Source organism: Esox lucius, chromosome 7 (genome assembly GCF_011004845.1).
Source record: "Esox lucius isolate fEsoLuc1 chromosome 7, fEsoLuc1.pri, whole genome shotgun sequence".
In the NCBI taxonomy this organism is placed as follows: domain Eukaryota; kingdom Metazoa; phylum Chordata; class Actinopteri; order Esociformes; family Esocidae; genus Esox; species Esox lucius.
In genome coordinates, this window is record NC_047575.1 from 47,663,617 (window position 1) to 47,681,238 (window position 17,622).

The window sequence follows — 17,622 nt, forward strand, 5'->3', positions numbered from 1 at the left end:
TAAAAACTCTTCTTTTCATTAGCATATGACTGAGCACTTCAACATAACCACACACTTAGCCTGACAGCTTTTATATTTCTATTTTCTTATTCTATTATTTATTATTATGATTTATGGTGTGTTTTATGGTTTTTATTCTAGTATTTGTTTTTATTCTGTTTTTCTTTCTCTATGTAAAGCACATTGAATAACTTCTATTTACGAATTGTGCTATATAAATAAACTTGCTTGCTTGAACACACCTACTCATTCAAGGATTTTGTCTTTATTGTTACTATTTTTCGCATTGTAGAATAATATTGAAGACAACAAAACTATGGAATTACACATGGTTAATGTAATATCTCCAAAATTATCATTTGATATTGTAGATTGTTCTGTGGCCACTCTTTTCCTTGATGACAGTTTTGCATTCTCACAACTAGCATCATGAGGTTGTCACCTGGAATGCATTTAAGGAGTTCCAACACATTCTGAGCATTTGAGCCCTTTGAGGTCCAACTCATCCATCTCAATTGGGTTGAGGTCAGGTGATTGTGGAGGCCAGGTCATCTGATGTAGCACTTACAAATAGCCCTTACACAACCTGTAGGTGTGTTTTGGATCATTTTCCTGTTGAAAAACCAATGATTGTCTCACTAAGTGCAAACCAGATGGGATGACAAATGTCTGCAGAATATTGTTTTGGCCATGCTGGTTGGGTGTGCCTTGATGGTGGCCATGCTGGTTGGGTGTGCCTTGATGGTGGCCATGCTGGTTGGGTGTGCCTTGATGGTGGCCATGCTGGTTGGGTGTGCCTTGATGGTGGCCATGCTGGTTGGGTGTGCCTTGATGGTGGCCATGCTGGTTGGGTGTGCCTTGATGGTGGCCATGCTGGTTGGGTGTGCCGTGATGGTGGCCATGCTGGCTGGGTGTGCCTTGATGGTGGCCATGCTGGTTGGGTGTGCCGTGATGGTGGCCATGCTGGCTGGGTGTGCCTTGATGGTGGCCATGCTGGTTGGGTGTGCCTTGATGGTGGCCATGCTGGTTGGGTGTGCCTTGATGGTGGCCATGCTGGTTGGGTGTGCCTTGATGGTGGCCATGCTGGTTGGGTGTGCCTTGATGGTGGCCATGCTGGTTGGGTGTGCCTTGATGGTGGCCATGCTGGTTGGGTGTGCCTTGATGGTGGCCATGCTGGTTGGGTGTGCCTTGATGGTGGCCATGCTGGTAGGGTGTGCCTTGATGGTGGCCATGCTGGTTGGGTGTGCCTTGATGGTGGCCATGCTGGTTGGGTGTGCCTTGATGGTGGCCATGCTGGTTGGGTGTGCCTTGATGGTGGCCATGCTGGTTGGGTGTGCCTTGATGGTGGCCATGCTGGTTGGGTGTGCCTTGATGGTGGCCATGCTGGTTGGGTGTGCCTTGATGGTGGCTATGCTGGTTGGGTGTGCCTTGATGGTGGCCATGCTGGTTGGGTGTGCCTTGATGGTGGCCATGCTGGCTGGGTGTGCCTTGATGGTGGCCATGCTGGTTGGGTGTGCCTTGATGGTGGCCATGCTGGTTGGGTGTGCCTTGATGGTGGCCATGCTGGTTGGGTGTGCCTTGATGGTGGCCATGCTGGTTGGGTGTGCCTTGATGGTGGCCATGCTGGTTGGGTGTGCCTTGATGGTGGCCATGCTGGTTGGGTGTGCCTTGATGGTGGCCATGCTGGCTGGGTGTGCCTTGATGGTGGCCATGCTGGCTGGGTGTGCCTTGATGGTGGCCATGCTGGTTGGGTGTGCCTTGATGGTGGCCATGCTGGTTGGGTGTGCCTTGATGGTGGCCATGCTGGTTGGGTGTGCCTTGATGGTGGCCATGCTGGTTGGGTGTGCCTTGATGGTGGCCATGCTGGTTGGGTGTGCCTTGATGGTGGCCATGCTGGTTGGGTGTGCCTTGATGGTGGCCATGCTGGCTGGGTGTGCCTTGATGGTGGCCATGCTGGTTGGGTGTGTCTTGATGGTGGCCATGCTGGTTGGGTGTGCCTTGATGGTGGCCATGCTGGCTGGGTGTGCCTTGATGGTGGCCATGCTGGTTGAGAGCACTCACAAAGACAATCTCAAATCGTGTTCCTTGGCTCGAGCAAGTCTCTTATTATTATTTGTGTCCTTCAGTTATTTTCTCTTTGCTCTCTTCACTATCTTTCTACAACGTGGGAAAAAAAATAAAATAAACAAATACCCTTGAATGAGTAGGTGTGTCTAAACTGCTACTGTGTATATTCTGTTGATGCTGTGGAAGATGACTGACATACGTAACTGATGAACAGACTAGGGTCAAAGGTTAAACACGAGCTGTGTATGGTTTGCAGGGCGACCTAAATGGACACAAAGGCCTGGTCCCATCTAACTTCCTTCAAGCTGCCCCAGAGGCTGCTGGGAAATGTCCTTCCTCTGACCCTCAGCCTCCACCCCAGCCTGTGTCCCAGCCCAGGAGAGAATCACAGGTACACTCAGAATGCTGTGTGGTGTGTGTGCATGTTTCTGAATTAGCTATATAGCAGGGACAAACATTTGCCCAAACTGTTGTCAAATGTAGTAAAAAATAAGTGACAAATTGAGAAATTTTTCCTGTCCACATTTTGAAAAAGGCTGTTGGTTTTTGCTTAAGTCAGTTAAAATCACATTTATTTTTTAAAGCCATTTTTACATAAGCATAGGTCAGTCTTTATACAGATACCCTGCCTAGTAAACCAAGAGCAAGGAACAACATGAAATAGATGGCTAGATGTTTACCTCAGCCCCAGCTGTTGCATGTTGCAGAATACTGCTAGTGTTCTTGACCCTTTTCCTGATGATCTGCCTTTCATGTTTTATTTAGTAAATCTATGATTTTTTTTTTTTATTCACTGGTCTGGTCACTACTTCTTTTTGGTTTTGTGGCTATCATGTCTGTTCTGTTTTTGCATTTATATTGTCCTTCTGTTTCCTGCATGGCCTTCTGCAGAAGCAAAAACGAACAGTGCACTTTAAGACTTGAGCGTAAGTGTCTCTGAGGGGAACACCTACAGAGTATTAGTAACTAGTGCCCCTACTCCTGCTGTGCTGCTGTTTACCTTACTGGGAACTTCCTACCAGTACCAGTAATGCCCTACCAGTGCCAATACCTTCATACCAGTACCTTCCTATCAGCACTAATACCTTCTTGTCAGTACCAGTACCTTCCAACCAATTCCAATACTAGTACCTTCCTACCAATACCAGTACCTTCCAACCAGTACCTTCCTGTCAGTACCTTCCAACTAGTACTCCCCTACCAGTACCTTCCTACCTGTACTTTTAATAGTCTCCTCAGATGTGTGGTCTCCTGCCTTTTGGGTCCCAGTGTTCACAAGAACAGGCCCAGGCTAGTGGACTGATGGACTGAGAGTTCTGAACAACTGGCCTAAGTACCAGTCCATTTAGCAAACTCAGAGGTTTCCATGACAGACAGGAACGAGGGCTAAACAGACTGGTACTCATTCTCCCGTATCCCTTGGCTTCCGGGATTTTTCAGAACTCCCAGATTCCTTTTTAACCTTTTGCGTTGCTGACTGACTGTTATGTCAGTCGGTTTATTGCATAAACAAACACGCGTCATCCGAGGGTCATATTGTCGAACTCTGTTTGTGTTTTAACACCAGGTGAGCCCGAGCCCCCAGATGGACCGGCCCACACCAGAGGAGGTACCCCCCACAACACTAAACACAGGCCAGAGTGGCCCAGTCCCAACACCAACCCAACGTCTGGATCCGTCCTCCGCGGACCCTGGCTCGATCCACCCCACCCCAGCCCCGAGACAAGCCACCCCCAGCACCCCTCCACCCCACGTCCAAGAGGACAGCCCCTCCCGGGCAGACCAGAGGGGCACGTCCCCCCCGGGGAAGAAAAAGAAAGGCTTCTTCTCCAAAGGGAAGAAGCTTTTCAAAAAGCTGGGATCCAACAAGAAGGATTGAATTGTGAGCCTGGTAACTCTTGACACTTTTGTTCCAAGCACTTTGTAGATGTTTTGCTGGTAGCTTTTTGGTTCTAGTTGCTGTTGTCTCTGTCCGTGTTGTAAGTTTAGCTTCACTATTCAGTAAGTACCAATACACTAGCCTGGCCCTGGCTGACGGTATTCACATCTTCAATTGGCTTCCTTTCTAATCCTACTAGACCAGTGGTCAGGCATCAGAGGCATCCTATTCCCTGTGAAGTACACTACTCTGGGAAGATGCTGTGTTCAGACCTGGTCGTTGTCCTGTAGAAGACGTGGCAGCGTAGCTGAGAGCATGCTAACAAGCATGCTAATGCTTTTCACCTGCTGTCATATGCTGCGCTAACAGACTCCTCTGAATGCACACCGATGAATTGATACGTGCTCTGTCTGTGAGAGTGTGTACATTAAGTCAATCTGGACGGTGTCTCTGGGGGAGATCGGATCTGCTTGGAGTTGATCAGATTTAACGTTGCTGCTCTACTCTTTCTTAAAGCCCTGTTTGTCTGTGGCTGGTTTCAACGGGTCCTTTGTCCCAATCTTAACCTGATCTTGTCTGTTTACACTCATGGGTTCTGATCACAATGCGTCTTTTATTACTCGACAATTAGAATGTGGATAAGATCGGGGTAAATTACACATTAGGACCAGGTGTGAACAGGGCTTTTGACAGGAGGCCTAATGACCACAGTGGGATCAAACCACCATCAGATGTCCAACACTGTTAAGTCTCTTCATCTGTCATTGATCAGAAACATCTGTTGTACATGTATTTCACACCTCATACAGGTGGGTCAGTGATTCCCTATGTCTTATTTTAAAAGGATCGTAACTCTGTTTTTAATCGCACACAGTCTTTCACAAGTTATTCATTTCAAAGCTGAGTGGAAGTTATCTCTTTAACAACAGCTGTGTCTATTTAATTCAGTTGACAACCATGTTATTTATTTTAGAGATCTCTGTGTTTAGGAGTGCTATGTATGGTTTATTTTATTTTAAAACACTTCCTGAAGTGTGTAGAAAAGGCGAGACTGTTGATGATGAGAATTAAACCTGTGTTTGCCTTGGGGATATTTTGCCGGTCCTCATGAGAGAAAAGGTCATTTTGGAGTCTGGGGTTAATGGAAAGGGAAAGCTAAATTGTTTTTAAAGTGGGAATATTTTATGGGAGGCCCACAAAGATAGTAGTGTGTGTGTGTCTGTGTTTTAGGTCTAACTATACTCATGGGGACCAAATGTCCTCATGATTATAGTAAAACCAGAAAAGATTTGGTCCCCATGAGGCAAAAGTCAATTTTCAGCTCAGGTTTTAGGTTCAGGGTCAAACTTACGATTCATTTTAGAGTTAGAATTGGGGTTTCTTTTATGGTCCAGGTCTTGTTGGTTAAGTTTAGGGTTAAGGTTAGGCATTACATCTAGGTAAAGTTTAGGCATACATGTTATTTTATTGAGGTTAGGATTAGATTAGGGTTAGGTAAATGGTTAAGATTAGAGCATGCAATTTCTATTTTCTGGTCCCCATGAAGATACACACACGTTTGTTTGGCTATGTGTGGTGTGTGTGTGTGGTGTGTCAGTTCCTGTCACTGTAGTGTCATAGGCCATTTCTCAAATGGATAATCCAACCTCATTGCAGCCTCCTCATAAAGAATTGTTGGAGCATGTTCAAGGGAGTAGAAGGTGAAGACCGTGACATTGACAAATGGCCATGGCGTGTAGTGTTTTGAACCCAGCCTAATTCCGTCTGTCAGCTTTGATTTGAGATGTTTCTTTTCCTCCGTTTTAGGAGTGCCATAAGTACCATGAACAAGATTAGCAACTCTTATACATTTGAAATGTACGTTAGCATGATGAACAACCCAACCAATGGTTGCACTGTAACCTGGCTAGATTCAACTGTTCAGTGTACAATAATACACAGCGATAGTTTTTCTGAAGGTGTCCCAGACGATGTTAGTGCATGTGTTTCCATTGTGGGCCGTTGCAGCATTTGAATCTTTTCTCAGGTGAAACTAGTTTTAGTCATTCAGATCTGTCTGTGGCTGTGGAACGGCAGAGGACAATTCTTGCCAAAACAACGGTGCCGTGTTTGTTACCGTAACAGGGAAAGACCAAGCATCGAACACCAGGGGCATGTTCACTGAGATAGAAATACGCAGCATAGAACTGATGTAGAATGTTCTACCTAATAACAGCCTAAGTTGACATGTCTGTAGCCCACTGTTCTATCTGCAACATCTGGAACAATGCTTGTAACCCATTGGATCAGCCCCAGCAGAGGGCGGAGTCTAATCAAATCTGACTCCAGGTGTTTTTGGATTTGATTTTGTTTTCGTTCTTTTTTTTTTTTGTTTTTCAGTGTTATAAATTCAAAAGGGAGAATAACAAATAACAGGAAATGCTAATAATGAATGAAGGATGATGACCAAGACACAATTGTTGCGCCACTTTTGAGCTGGACTTGAATGATTGTGAAAGGCAGTAGAGGTCTGTGTCTATGATGGTGTCCTGTAATGTGGCTCAAAGTAGACTAGAAATGTGTATTCCTTCACGGCCTTCAATGTACCAACGCACCCAGATATACCCGCTCTAACCTGTAAGTCAGGAAGCTGCTAGCACACATGTTTATGGCAAGCTTTAGGAATGTTTTCTAGTGCTCCAGTCCCTGTCTGGTCCCCCATGGGTTCTGTCAACCCTCCTCCTGCACTATCCAAATGAGACCCTGTTAAGTGTTAGCAGGCATTTTAGCCAGCAGTTTATATACTATTATAATATTTAGCCTTACAAGACCTTGTTTAGTCTTAATACGTTGTTTACACTTCTTTGACTATTGACTGCATGTGTTATTATACCATTGTTGTATCCATCTTTGGCCTTATTTATTTGTTGTTGTGTGTGTTCATGTGTAGGGCCGACGTCCACTCGGCATTATGTTTGGAACATTTTAGTTGTCTGATCAATTGTCGATTCAGCCAAGTCTGGATAATGAAGGGGTGTTAGGAGTGTCTGTAATAATGTACAGCCAAGTCTGGATAATGAAGGGGTGTTAGGAGTGTCTGTAATAATGTACAGCCAAGTAACTTTGAGTCTCTGTTGGAGTTTTGGGACAAGGAGGTGTGACCCTATTCTCCTATAATGAGGGGAACGTTTTCTGTCTCTCCTGTCCTGTATGTATGGAAGATTTACCTTTTGTATATTACGGTTTTTATTACCCCGTTTTTTTTTTTGTTGGGAAAAGCTCACCTGTAAATATGTCTTTGTTTTGATTTTGTTAATATTGTTTTTCAGATGTCTTGTTGCATGTGGAGGCCGTGGTGTTGATTTGAGGATCAACTTCCTAGTAGCGCACTTGTTGACTTGAAATTGTGGCGATTTCTTTCAATATGGATCTTTTTACAGGAATAAAGTATATTTTCACATAAAAGCAGTTGTGCCATGGATTATGATGCAAATGTAAGGTTTGACTCTGTTGAATGGACTGAACAAAATTGAAATGCATACAATAGACAGAAAGTAAAAGAAATATGATTTTATTTCATTCTTCAGTAACTGAGTAAATACTTTCACCAATACAGATGTATGCAAGTGCATCATACATTTCTAAATTAAAACCTAGACCAAGCAAGACAAGTTCCACCAAAATTCACATGTCCAGATCTACAGTTTGAAGCATTCAAAACACTCACACAATTCAATACACAAATGTAATATATCCCACACATTTTTAACCATGAGAACCATGAGGTGTTGCCAGCTTAGCTCAGTGCTGTGTGTGTACAGAGCCCATGTGAACTGAATGGGAGGGACACTCTGGGCTGTGTACGCCGCCACAACATGAGACAAAGCAGGTTCCTCTTTTTCCTCTTCCTGTATGCGAACACAGTATTTCTCGGCGGGCGCCATTTTGGGTCCTCTGCCATGGTCACCGTAGACAACAGTACACTCATCCATAAAGTAGGAAACACTACACTGTGGCGAGGAGTTTAGTAGTGCTTTCTACTTTATGGATGACTGCACTGTACTTCCTCCGTTGTCGTCGTCCGCACGGCTTCCGTCTTCTCATGCACCTGCCTCTGACGGAACCAGATACACAGAACGGCTCTCACTATGTAGCCCCACCCAGACGTCACACACACACACACACATATACACACACACTCCCGCTCACAAACACAAATGTATTGCTTACTAATAAAAATAACCTAGAACGTGTACAATTGTAAGATATTCCAAAATATTTTTTTTGCATTTAATGCTGAATACTAAATGTTTTACATATTTTCAAGAATATAAAAAAATGGATTTTACAATGTCAAAGAGTTAAAAAAAATTAATAAAGGAGGTTGAAATTAAAGGGAAAACAACATGCAAGTTAAGGTTCTGTAACAGTGCCCGAAGTGTTGCTTTATACTTGAAAGGGAAAAAACACCATTGTACTGATCTAAGATCAGTCTACTGTAGCAGTAGCTGTTGGGAGCCATTTTGTCTTGCATGAGTAAGCTTTTTTCACAATAAAAACCGGTGAAGTATAAATGCATTAAAGTATTCTCATAACTTTACAGCAATAAAGATTGTTATATTTTTCTATACTAACTTTTCATTCAATACAAATTGTAAATGTAAAATATGACAAAATGTATTGAATTTACAATCTCAGTTCCCGTTTTAGAAATTTTTCAATTCTAAGTGAACATTTGGTGTGGTTTCTTCATTTTAAATTAATTATGATTTTCAGTAGAAAAACAAAGTTTGTATTGTGGCTTACCAATAGCCCATACTGACAATGGTACATTGTTACAGTTAAAGGATCAATTTAAGATTTGACTTCCTAAATTCTCCCCAAATTCTACAATTTAAATTCCAAAAGCTCACGAAAAAATTCAACAACTATACCCTAGTAAAATATTGTAAAGGTAATACAATATTATTTTCATACTATACCTGACCGATGGCTCCCAAGTTTGTGAAAAGCGAAGAACTCGTCCAGTGTTCATGAGGGCTGGTTTCTTCTCCCTGTCCTAGAAGAAGAGGATGAAGAAGAAGAAGTCGTCTCCTTTTTAACCCCTGGGCCCACGTGGTGTTAACCACAGGAAGAGGTCCAACAGTCACAGACATGCTTTCTCCTTCCTGTCTTTCTGTCTTACTGTCTTGCAGATGCAGTTTACCGCTATCAGGTCAATGAAGTAACACTACAGACCTGTCAGCCTTTAATCCACACTCGTTCATTTGATAATCAAACCCCTTCGGCATCCAGAATCCACGAGGACTGTCTAATATGCCCCTCCGTCCAATTTGAACGTTCTTTGATGAACCTTCCTGCTAAGAAATTTAGCCAATTGGGGAAGGTTAATGTGTCAATAACTGTCAATACACGGTTTGTGATTTAACAGATGTATCAACTAAAGTAACTGATATACCAGTGGGGGAAAAACACTGAGGGGCATCAGGACTGTTATCCCCCTCTTCTAGTCTAGCACCACCTCAGCACTTTATCAAGCTATCATGTTCCTTTTTTGTGAAAGACCACCAGTCTTTTCTTATCTCCTTTTTACCTCCCCTAGGCGTTTGTAACCATGCTGCCATCTGATCGGGATGTTAAAAAAAACAACTCAAATGTTTGAATGATGAGAGTCCGACAGAGGACAGACAAGCTTGTATGCTCATATGCCTCTTCACATGGCCGGTATAAAACAGCGTAGCACTTTTTATCTACCAGAATGACTTGTGAGACGAGTGGGGGGTGACTTTGTACTAATCTGACCAGTGAAGGTACCATTTAGTGGTCTTGGGGTGAAGACACTCGTTCAGATATTCAGCAGGTTTTGTGTTATCTCTTGTTTACTGCAACGGTTGTTTAAGGAAAACAACTTCTGTAAGCAGCTTTGGATGAAGGTGTCTTCTAAGCCAATTACATTTCAGTCATTTAACATGGCGCTCTTGTCCACAGCCACAGTTTGACAATGGCACATTTTGTTATAGTTTTTTGTATGTCACTGCTATATTGATGTATTTGTACTCAACTTGAAAATGGTATGCAATATATTGTATGCATAGGGTATGGTATGGTATGGTATGGCATAGGGTAATATTTGTACATTTATAGTGTACAGACGCATTTTTTTATATTGAATTGTACAGTGAAGTAGCTCGTCCTCTTTGGCCTCCTTTGCGAAAAGACCCCGCTATGGTACATAGCCACAGACAGCAGAAACACATGTTTAAAAAAAAATAAAAATAAAAAAAACCTGTTACCAGGGCTCTTGCTGGCTCTAACACCCAGCTCCTAACGAGACAGAGGAAGTGGGGGAGGGGCTGACTGAACCACACAACAGAACTAGAAATGTACACATGAGAAAAGAAAAGTTGGTATTTCTGTTTCTGGGGGGGGGGGTTACATTCATTAACTTGCGTTTCATTCATTGTGTTTAAATGCCTTAATGTTTTACATTAAAACATTGTATAAAAGCCATTGGGGGGGACATCAGCTTGTTAATCAATTTGTTCCAATGCAATCAAACTTGATAACCTGTTTCTTATATATATATGAAATATTTGTTTATTATTATTATAATTTTTTTTACTATTTATACTTGTACTTTTTTGCCTACTGATTTTTCTATTCAATTAATGTGTTAGTAGAATTTGTGTCAAGTTGACCTATGGACATAATCAAGTGGAACTGAGCTCTGCAGAGAGCTTTTGATCTCTATAGACCTTGGAGTTTGGGTTGTTATGGGTTTGGCTGGAAGGAAAACTGCTTTTTATTTTCCACTCTACAGTTTGTTTTACCCCCCCCCCCCACCCCCCCCGCCCCACTTTCGCTGTTCACAGCTGAAAGGACAAAAAAGTTTCAATTCCCCTCCGACACAGCAACTCTCTCAGCTCTACGGAACACGGTGGAGCGGTTTGTAACCATGGCAACTGGGAGGTGGGCAGCTAGTGGGAGGGAAAAGGGGCGGGGTCAGTGATGTGAACTGAAATGAATGAATGGGTCTGTGGGTGTTGAAACTTGACATTTGACCAGAGTTATATTCAAGAAGAAATTCATGTGTGGATCATTTAATTGGGTCAAGACACGTCTTCCAATGGTCCCAAAAAGGATTGGAATGGTCAACAGACCCATTATCTGGATCAATCTAGTGCCCTCAAACTCCGGACCTCAACGTCAGTTTCACTCCATTTTCCCAATGCAGCCCTCTAATCAGGGACCTATTTAGAACTGGGACATTAATGATGAAGCGGAACGGAAAACCAGCAGGCTCCGGCCCTCATTGGGTAAGAGTTGAGTAACCCTGTTCTAGTGCATCTGTACAGCTCTGAACTGATATAAACCAGGACTACCCTAGCCCCACAACATTTATGCACACCATGTCTACAACTGGACATCGTACTCAATATGTGGGTAGTGTAGCCAGGTACAATAGTGGGTACTATAACCCAGTACTATAGTGAGAATTATAGCCAGGTTTTATAGTGGGTACTACAACCAGAACTGAGGCTGCTAGTTATTAGCCGTCTCTATGAGGGCAAGAGAGGTATTGATCTGTTAATGCCTGGTTGATGATCACAAAGCAGGCTAGCAGAGACCTCCACTGTCCATAGAGAGATAGACCTTATCTGGGCAGGCAGCCATTTCCCCTCCCCTGCCTCCCCTTGTCCTCACTGGATGGGCCCTCTCGTACGGTGAACCTCAGTTGACACCCTGATCTCTATGTAGAGTGCAACATGTGACCAGGCCCGTTTAGGTGTCTTTGTGGAGGCACACAAAGCCTCACCCTGTAGCTAACTTCAGCCCTCATAGCCCCCAACCACGGCCCTCATAGCCCCCAACCGCGGCCCTCATAGCCCCCAACCGCAGCCCTCATAGCCCCCAACCGCGGCCCTCATAGCCCCCAACCGCGGCCCTCATAGCCCCCAACCACGGCCCTCATAGCCCCCAACCGCGGCCCTCATAGCCCCCAACCGCGGCCCTCATAGCCCCCAACCGCGGGCCTCATAGCCCCCAACCGCGGCCCTCATAGCCCCCAAAATCCCACTACGCACAAACGTCTTTTATCAACATTGTTTTGTTGTAGTTTTCTATTGTAACAAATCTATGTTCGAAACACAGTTGGGATTGCAGGAAGTAAATCAACCAGAAAGTCTGATTCTTTTTGAGGTGGACATGTGAATATGTGAATCTACCTATTTCTTGAAAAACTGCATATTGATTTGAATTGTTAAATGTTTTAATACTAACAAATATATTTTTTGTCCTGCACATAGTATATATTATCCTGGCACCACCACCATTTGAAGTCAGCCATAGATGTAATGACCCTATCATTCCGTAGGAGTAAAATCTTTGGATTTTAGTTAATCAAATGTGTGACTTCAAATATCTATATATATATATAAGATTTACTATTGTAAATCTTTTTTGGATGAAGCAGTATCCCGTTCTGCCGTTCTAATTTATATACCGATTTGCATTAACAACTGTTTTTTCTTTTCTTTTAGAATTATTTAACATTCTTTGGATTCAGATTAAGATGTTAATCCAACATATTACTTAAATTGATGCCACAATACACGGTATATTTCGTCACCTTTTTTGTTAATATTTGTCTTCACAATTCACAATCACATTTACAATGCTGTAAAAATTGTCCACTAACTTATATTATATCATATTCACTAAATCTCAACCAAAAATTAAAGCTAATGAATTCAATTAATTTTGTGGCTCAGATGAAACTATCAAAGCATAAGAAACATCTTCTTTAATAACTGTTGATATTCACGCTGCCCACAAAACACAATTCAAAATGACTTTTGTAATAGCCCATAGCCCATAGTTCAGTATTTAGGTTATTTGTAGCTCAGTTGGTTGTGGGTTTGATACCCATGGTTGTGGGTTTGATACCCATGGTTGTGGGTTTGATACTGATGTGGGTCAGTATGAGAAACGTGTGAAAATGTATCCACTCACAACTGTAAGTCGCTCAGGATAAGAGTTAAATATAGCTCTGCTAAATGACTTAAATGTCAAAGTATTTAGGTTACTGTCATGTTTTTGTACAGAAAGATAGCATGGGTGTTAGATAGCGTGCGAAGGTTGCATTTCTGTGGAGAGTCCACAATTGCAAATTGGAAACTTTGGAAAATCGAACTAACAATTAATAATCATTTACACAGATTAGAATTGGATCATTTATCATGTTATCTCCACTGTAATCCTGGTACTTTAGATGTTGTATTAAATGATAAAACATTCATTTATTTGGCCAAACCCCCATTCCCTCAGCTCTGTAGCTGTTCTGAGTACTCCTAAAAAGAGGAAGTTTCATCATCCATTATGAAACAGTCACGAGCAACAGTTCATGTAAATGCATGCGTCTCAGTGTGTGCTGCTGTTGTGATATTCAGTCGGCCAGGCTGCCTTCATTGTTCTGTTCAGCATCCCACCGTACAAGTTGCCATAGCTTAAGTCTATAATGAGAGGATACCATATCAGACATTATGTAAGATATTTGTAGAAGCTGGTTTCCTGTTTTTTCAGGGCTTTCAAATCGAATGACGCACGGTAGATAACACAACCTCTGCTTAAAATAAAAAAATGTAAGGCCAATATGAGGTCTAGCTGACAAATACCCATCAACGATAGATTGAATTGATACATGCCCTTCGAGATGCTGATAGACATTAGAAATGTCCAAATAAGGGCAAAACCAATCATCAGCCACCAATGAGACCTGGCCTTGTAGCCTCGTGTGGCCTTGTGACAGGCAGACAAAAGAGAGCGCGATTTCCTTTGCCTGAGGAAGGCGGAGTCTGATGACCTCATTAACCACAGGGGTTGTGCCATCTGCAAGTGGGCGGGGCACAACGGATGATGAGTCTCCCAGTCGAACAGCGCCTACCTGGTTGAAAAGGGTTTCTGTACCACAGTGCTGATCAAAGGATGCATCAGTTTTCATTTAACCCACTGTGCAGCATCGTGTTTCCAACTGGTTTCAGGAAATGACTCAACTAACATAGTGTCTACTCAGTAGAGCAATGCTAAATGTGATAGGAAATGTATAGAACATACTACACACATAGAACATACTACACACATAGAACCTACTACACACATAGAACCTACTACACACATAGAACATACTACACACATAGAACATACTACACACATAGAACATACTACACAGATAGTGACAAAGGGTGGAGACGGCATTGGTACCCAAGTAAGAAATTGAGTGTATACTCACCAAAAACAGTGGTGTCAAACTTCTTCCAGAGAACAAAATAAAATATCTTGCAGCTCATATTTACAGTACATTATATCAGTGAACGAAATCGAGAGCAATCGTTATTACTAAGAATCATATGGATTTTTACGATATATTTTTTTGGGAGAAAAAAAGTATTCAAAAAGGATCTTTGAAATGTTTAAGTCATTTCTCTAAGCATCTGCATCCCCCAGCTGAGAACCAGCGGCCCGCGGACCACAGGTTGAAAAGCGTTGAGTGTCCTAGAAGCCTTCAGTGGCCTCAACCACCCACCCCCTCCCAGAAGAAGCTGAAGTGAAACCACAAGGCGGGTTGAAGAACATTCACATTTGACTAGCAGCCATCCCTGACCACCGATGCTTGTTGTTCAGAGAGCTTTGCAGCTATGTGTTCAAGAATGGCAGCTTTATCAAGTGATCTGAATATACTTCCCCTTTTATTACAGAAAGAGTATGCAGAAGTATGTCAGACTGGTCTGCTTAAAATAAAGAGGATGTTTTTTCAGGTAGGCCAGAACTGCAGGTAACTAATTAGTAGAAACATGAAGGCACATTGAATCAAGGCAACTCGACAACCCTTGAAGTACTTAAGGTACCTTAAGAATTTCGTTATTGAAAAATGTAGCTACACTAAGAATGCCACTACTGAAGAACTTAAATATACCCTAAGAATGCCACTACTGAATAACTTAAATATACCCTAAGTCTTTCACTACTGAAGAACTTCAATATACCCTAAGAATGCCACTACTGAAGAACTTAAATATACCCTAAGAATGCTACTACTGAAGAACTAAAATATACCCTAAGAATGCCACTACTGAAGAACTTAAATATACCCTAAGAATGCCACTACTGAAGAACTTAAATATACCCTAAGAATGCTACTACTGAAGAACTAAAATATACCCTAAGAATGCCACTATTGAAGAACTTAAATATACCCTAAGAATGCCACTACTGGAGAACTTAAATATACCCTAAGAATGCCACTACTGAAGAACTTAAATATACCCTAAGAATGCCACTACTGGAGAACTTAAATATACCATAAGAATGCCACTGCTGGAGAACTTAAATATACCCTAAGTCTTTCACTACTGAAGAACTTAAATATACCCTAAGAATGCCACTACTGGAGAACTTAAACATACCTTAAGAATGCCACTACTGAAGAACGTAAATATACCCTAAGAATGCTACTACTGAAGAACTTAAATATACCCTAAGAATGCCACTACTGGAGAACTTAAATATACCCTAAGAATGCCACTACTGGAGAACTTAAATATACCCTAAGAATGCCACTACTGAAGAACTTAAATATACCCTAAGAATGCCACTACTGGAGAACTTAAATATACCCTAAGAATGCCACTACTGGAGAACTTAAATATACCCTAAGAATGCCACTACTGAAGAACTTAAATATACCCTAAGAATGCCACTACTGGAGAACTTAAATATACCCTAAGAATGCCACTACTGAAGAACTTAAATATACCCTAAGAATGCCACTACTGGAGAACTTAAATATACCCTAAGAATGCCACTACTGGAGAACTTAAATATACCCTAAGAATGCCACTACTGGAGAACTTAAATATACCCTAAGAATGCCACTACTGGAGAACTTAAATATACCCTAAGTCTTTCACTACTGGAGAACTTAAATATACCCTAAGAATGCCACTACTGGAGAACTTAAATATACCCTATGAATGCCACTACTGGAGAACTTAAATATACCGTAAGTCTTTCACTACTGGATAACTTAAATATACCCTAAGAATGTCACTACTGAAAAACTTAAATATACCCTAAGAATGCCCCTACTGGAGAACTTAAATATACCCTATGAATGCCACTACTGGAGAACTTAAATATACCCTAAGTCTTTCACTACTGAAGAACTTAAATATACCCTAAGAATGCCACTACTGAAGAACTTAAATATACCCTAAGAATGCCACTACTGGAGAACTTAAATATACCGTAAGTCTTTCACTACTGAAGAACTAAAATATACCCTAAGAATGCCACTACTGAAGAACTTAAATATACCCTAAGAATGCCACTACTGGAGAACTTAAATATACCCTAAGAATGCCACTACTGGAGAACTTAAATATACCCTAAGAATGCCACTACTGGAGAACTTAAACATACCCTAAGAATGCCACTACTGGAGAACTTAAATATACCCTAAGAATGCCACTACTGGAGAACTTAAACATACCCTAAGAATGCCACTACTGGAGAACTTAAATATACCCTAAGTCTTTCACTACTGGAGAACTTAAATATACCCTAAGAATGCTACTACTGAAGAACTAAAATATACCCTAAGAATGCCACTACTGGAGAACTTAAATATACCCTAAGAATGCCACTACTGGAGAACTTAAATATACCCTAAGAATGCCACTACTGGAGAACTTAAATATACCCTAAGTCTTTCACTACTGGAGAACTTAAATATACCCTAAGAATGCCACTACTGGAGAACTTAAATATACCCTAAGAATGCCACTACTGGAGAACTTAAATATACCCTAAGAATGCCACTACTGGAGAACTTAAAGATATCCAAAATTGTCACTTTAAAAAGAACTTAACCATACTCTAAGAACAAGTTTTCATTTCAAGCTCAGAAGGCCTCCATTGTCTCTGGTAATACATTTCTGGTATATGGCAACTGGAGCTGTGAAGTTCATCCCTGCAATGGAGCTTATGAATGAAGACGTTACAATAGAATATCTTATGTTAGATATAGGCCTGTTCTGCTGAATGCCTCTACTCTTCAGTCAAACAATGACATATTTTATAATTTTGGCGGGGCAATACCTCTAAGACAGCTCTTCAGCTCCTGTGGTTTGTGTATGTGCACGAGAGTTGAAAGGCGGCATTCTGCACTCTGATATGCATGCTGCTCTTACCGGGAGAGACAGCGAGCAAACTGTTTATCACACCTGTGGTTTTACATAGTTGCTGAAACAGCCCAGGAAGTCAAAAATGCAGAAACATTCATTCGCCACTATCTGTCAGGTTACATTTAGTATCATAGTTGTTGTCCAAATGATTTTTTTATACATTAATTGTTAGTGATCCAAAATACGTGAATATTTAGTGTATATTCCATGTTCATTTAACAGCAATATTCTTAAAGGGGGGACAAAAGGCTGCATTCTCATATGTGAGGTCATCGGGGTGGAAATGGCACGAGTATGAGAACAATAGAAATATAATCTAGGGAAGGGGTTCTCAGACTTGGTCTAGGGATCCCATTCTGAGATAATGAAAATATCACAATCTCACCATATAATACAAAGTAATGTATTCAATGGATTATATCCCTTCCGGTTGTCCATCTGTAGGTGCTTAACAGA

General features: G+C 41.8%; 1 protein-coding gene and 1 long non-coding RNA gene across 8 annotated transcripts in view; one reads left to right on the forward strand and one right to left on the reverse strand.

Moving 5' to 3' along the window:
- LOC105027779 (peripheral-type benzodiazepine receptor-associated protein 1) overlaps positions 1-5,392 on the forward strand; it is a 99,787-nt gene extending 94,395 nt beyond the window's left edge. For all 7 annotated transcript variants that reach the window (XM_034293534.1, XM_034293536.1, XM_034293535.1 and 4 more), the window contains 2 exons: positions 2,324-2,458; positions 3,635-5,392. In XM_034293534.1, the coding sequence (XP_034149425.1) occupies positions 2,324-2,458; positions 3,635-3,946 (447 nt within the window). In that variant the 3' untranslated portion in view covers positions 3,947-5,392. The remainder of the gene's footprint in view (positions 1-2,323; positions 2,459-3,634) is intronic.
- A 2,088-nt stretch (positions 5,393-7,480) lies between these two features.
- On the reverse strand, positions 7,481-9,292 carry LOC117594766. The gene is made up of 2 exons (XR_004576002.1): positions 8,908-9,292; positions 7,481-8,039 (listed from the first exon to the last, which is right to left on the reverse strand). It is a non-coding gene; the product is annotated as an uncharacterized LOC117594766 (long non-coding RNA).
- Between the last annotated feature and the right edge of the window lie 8,330 nt (positions 9,293-17,622).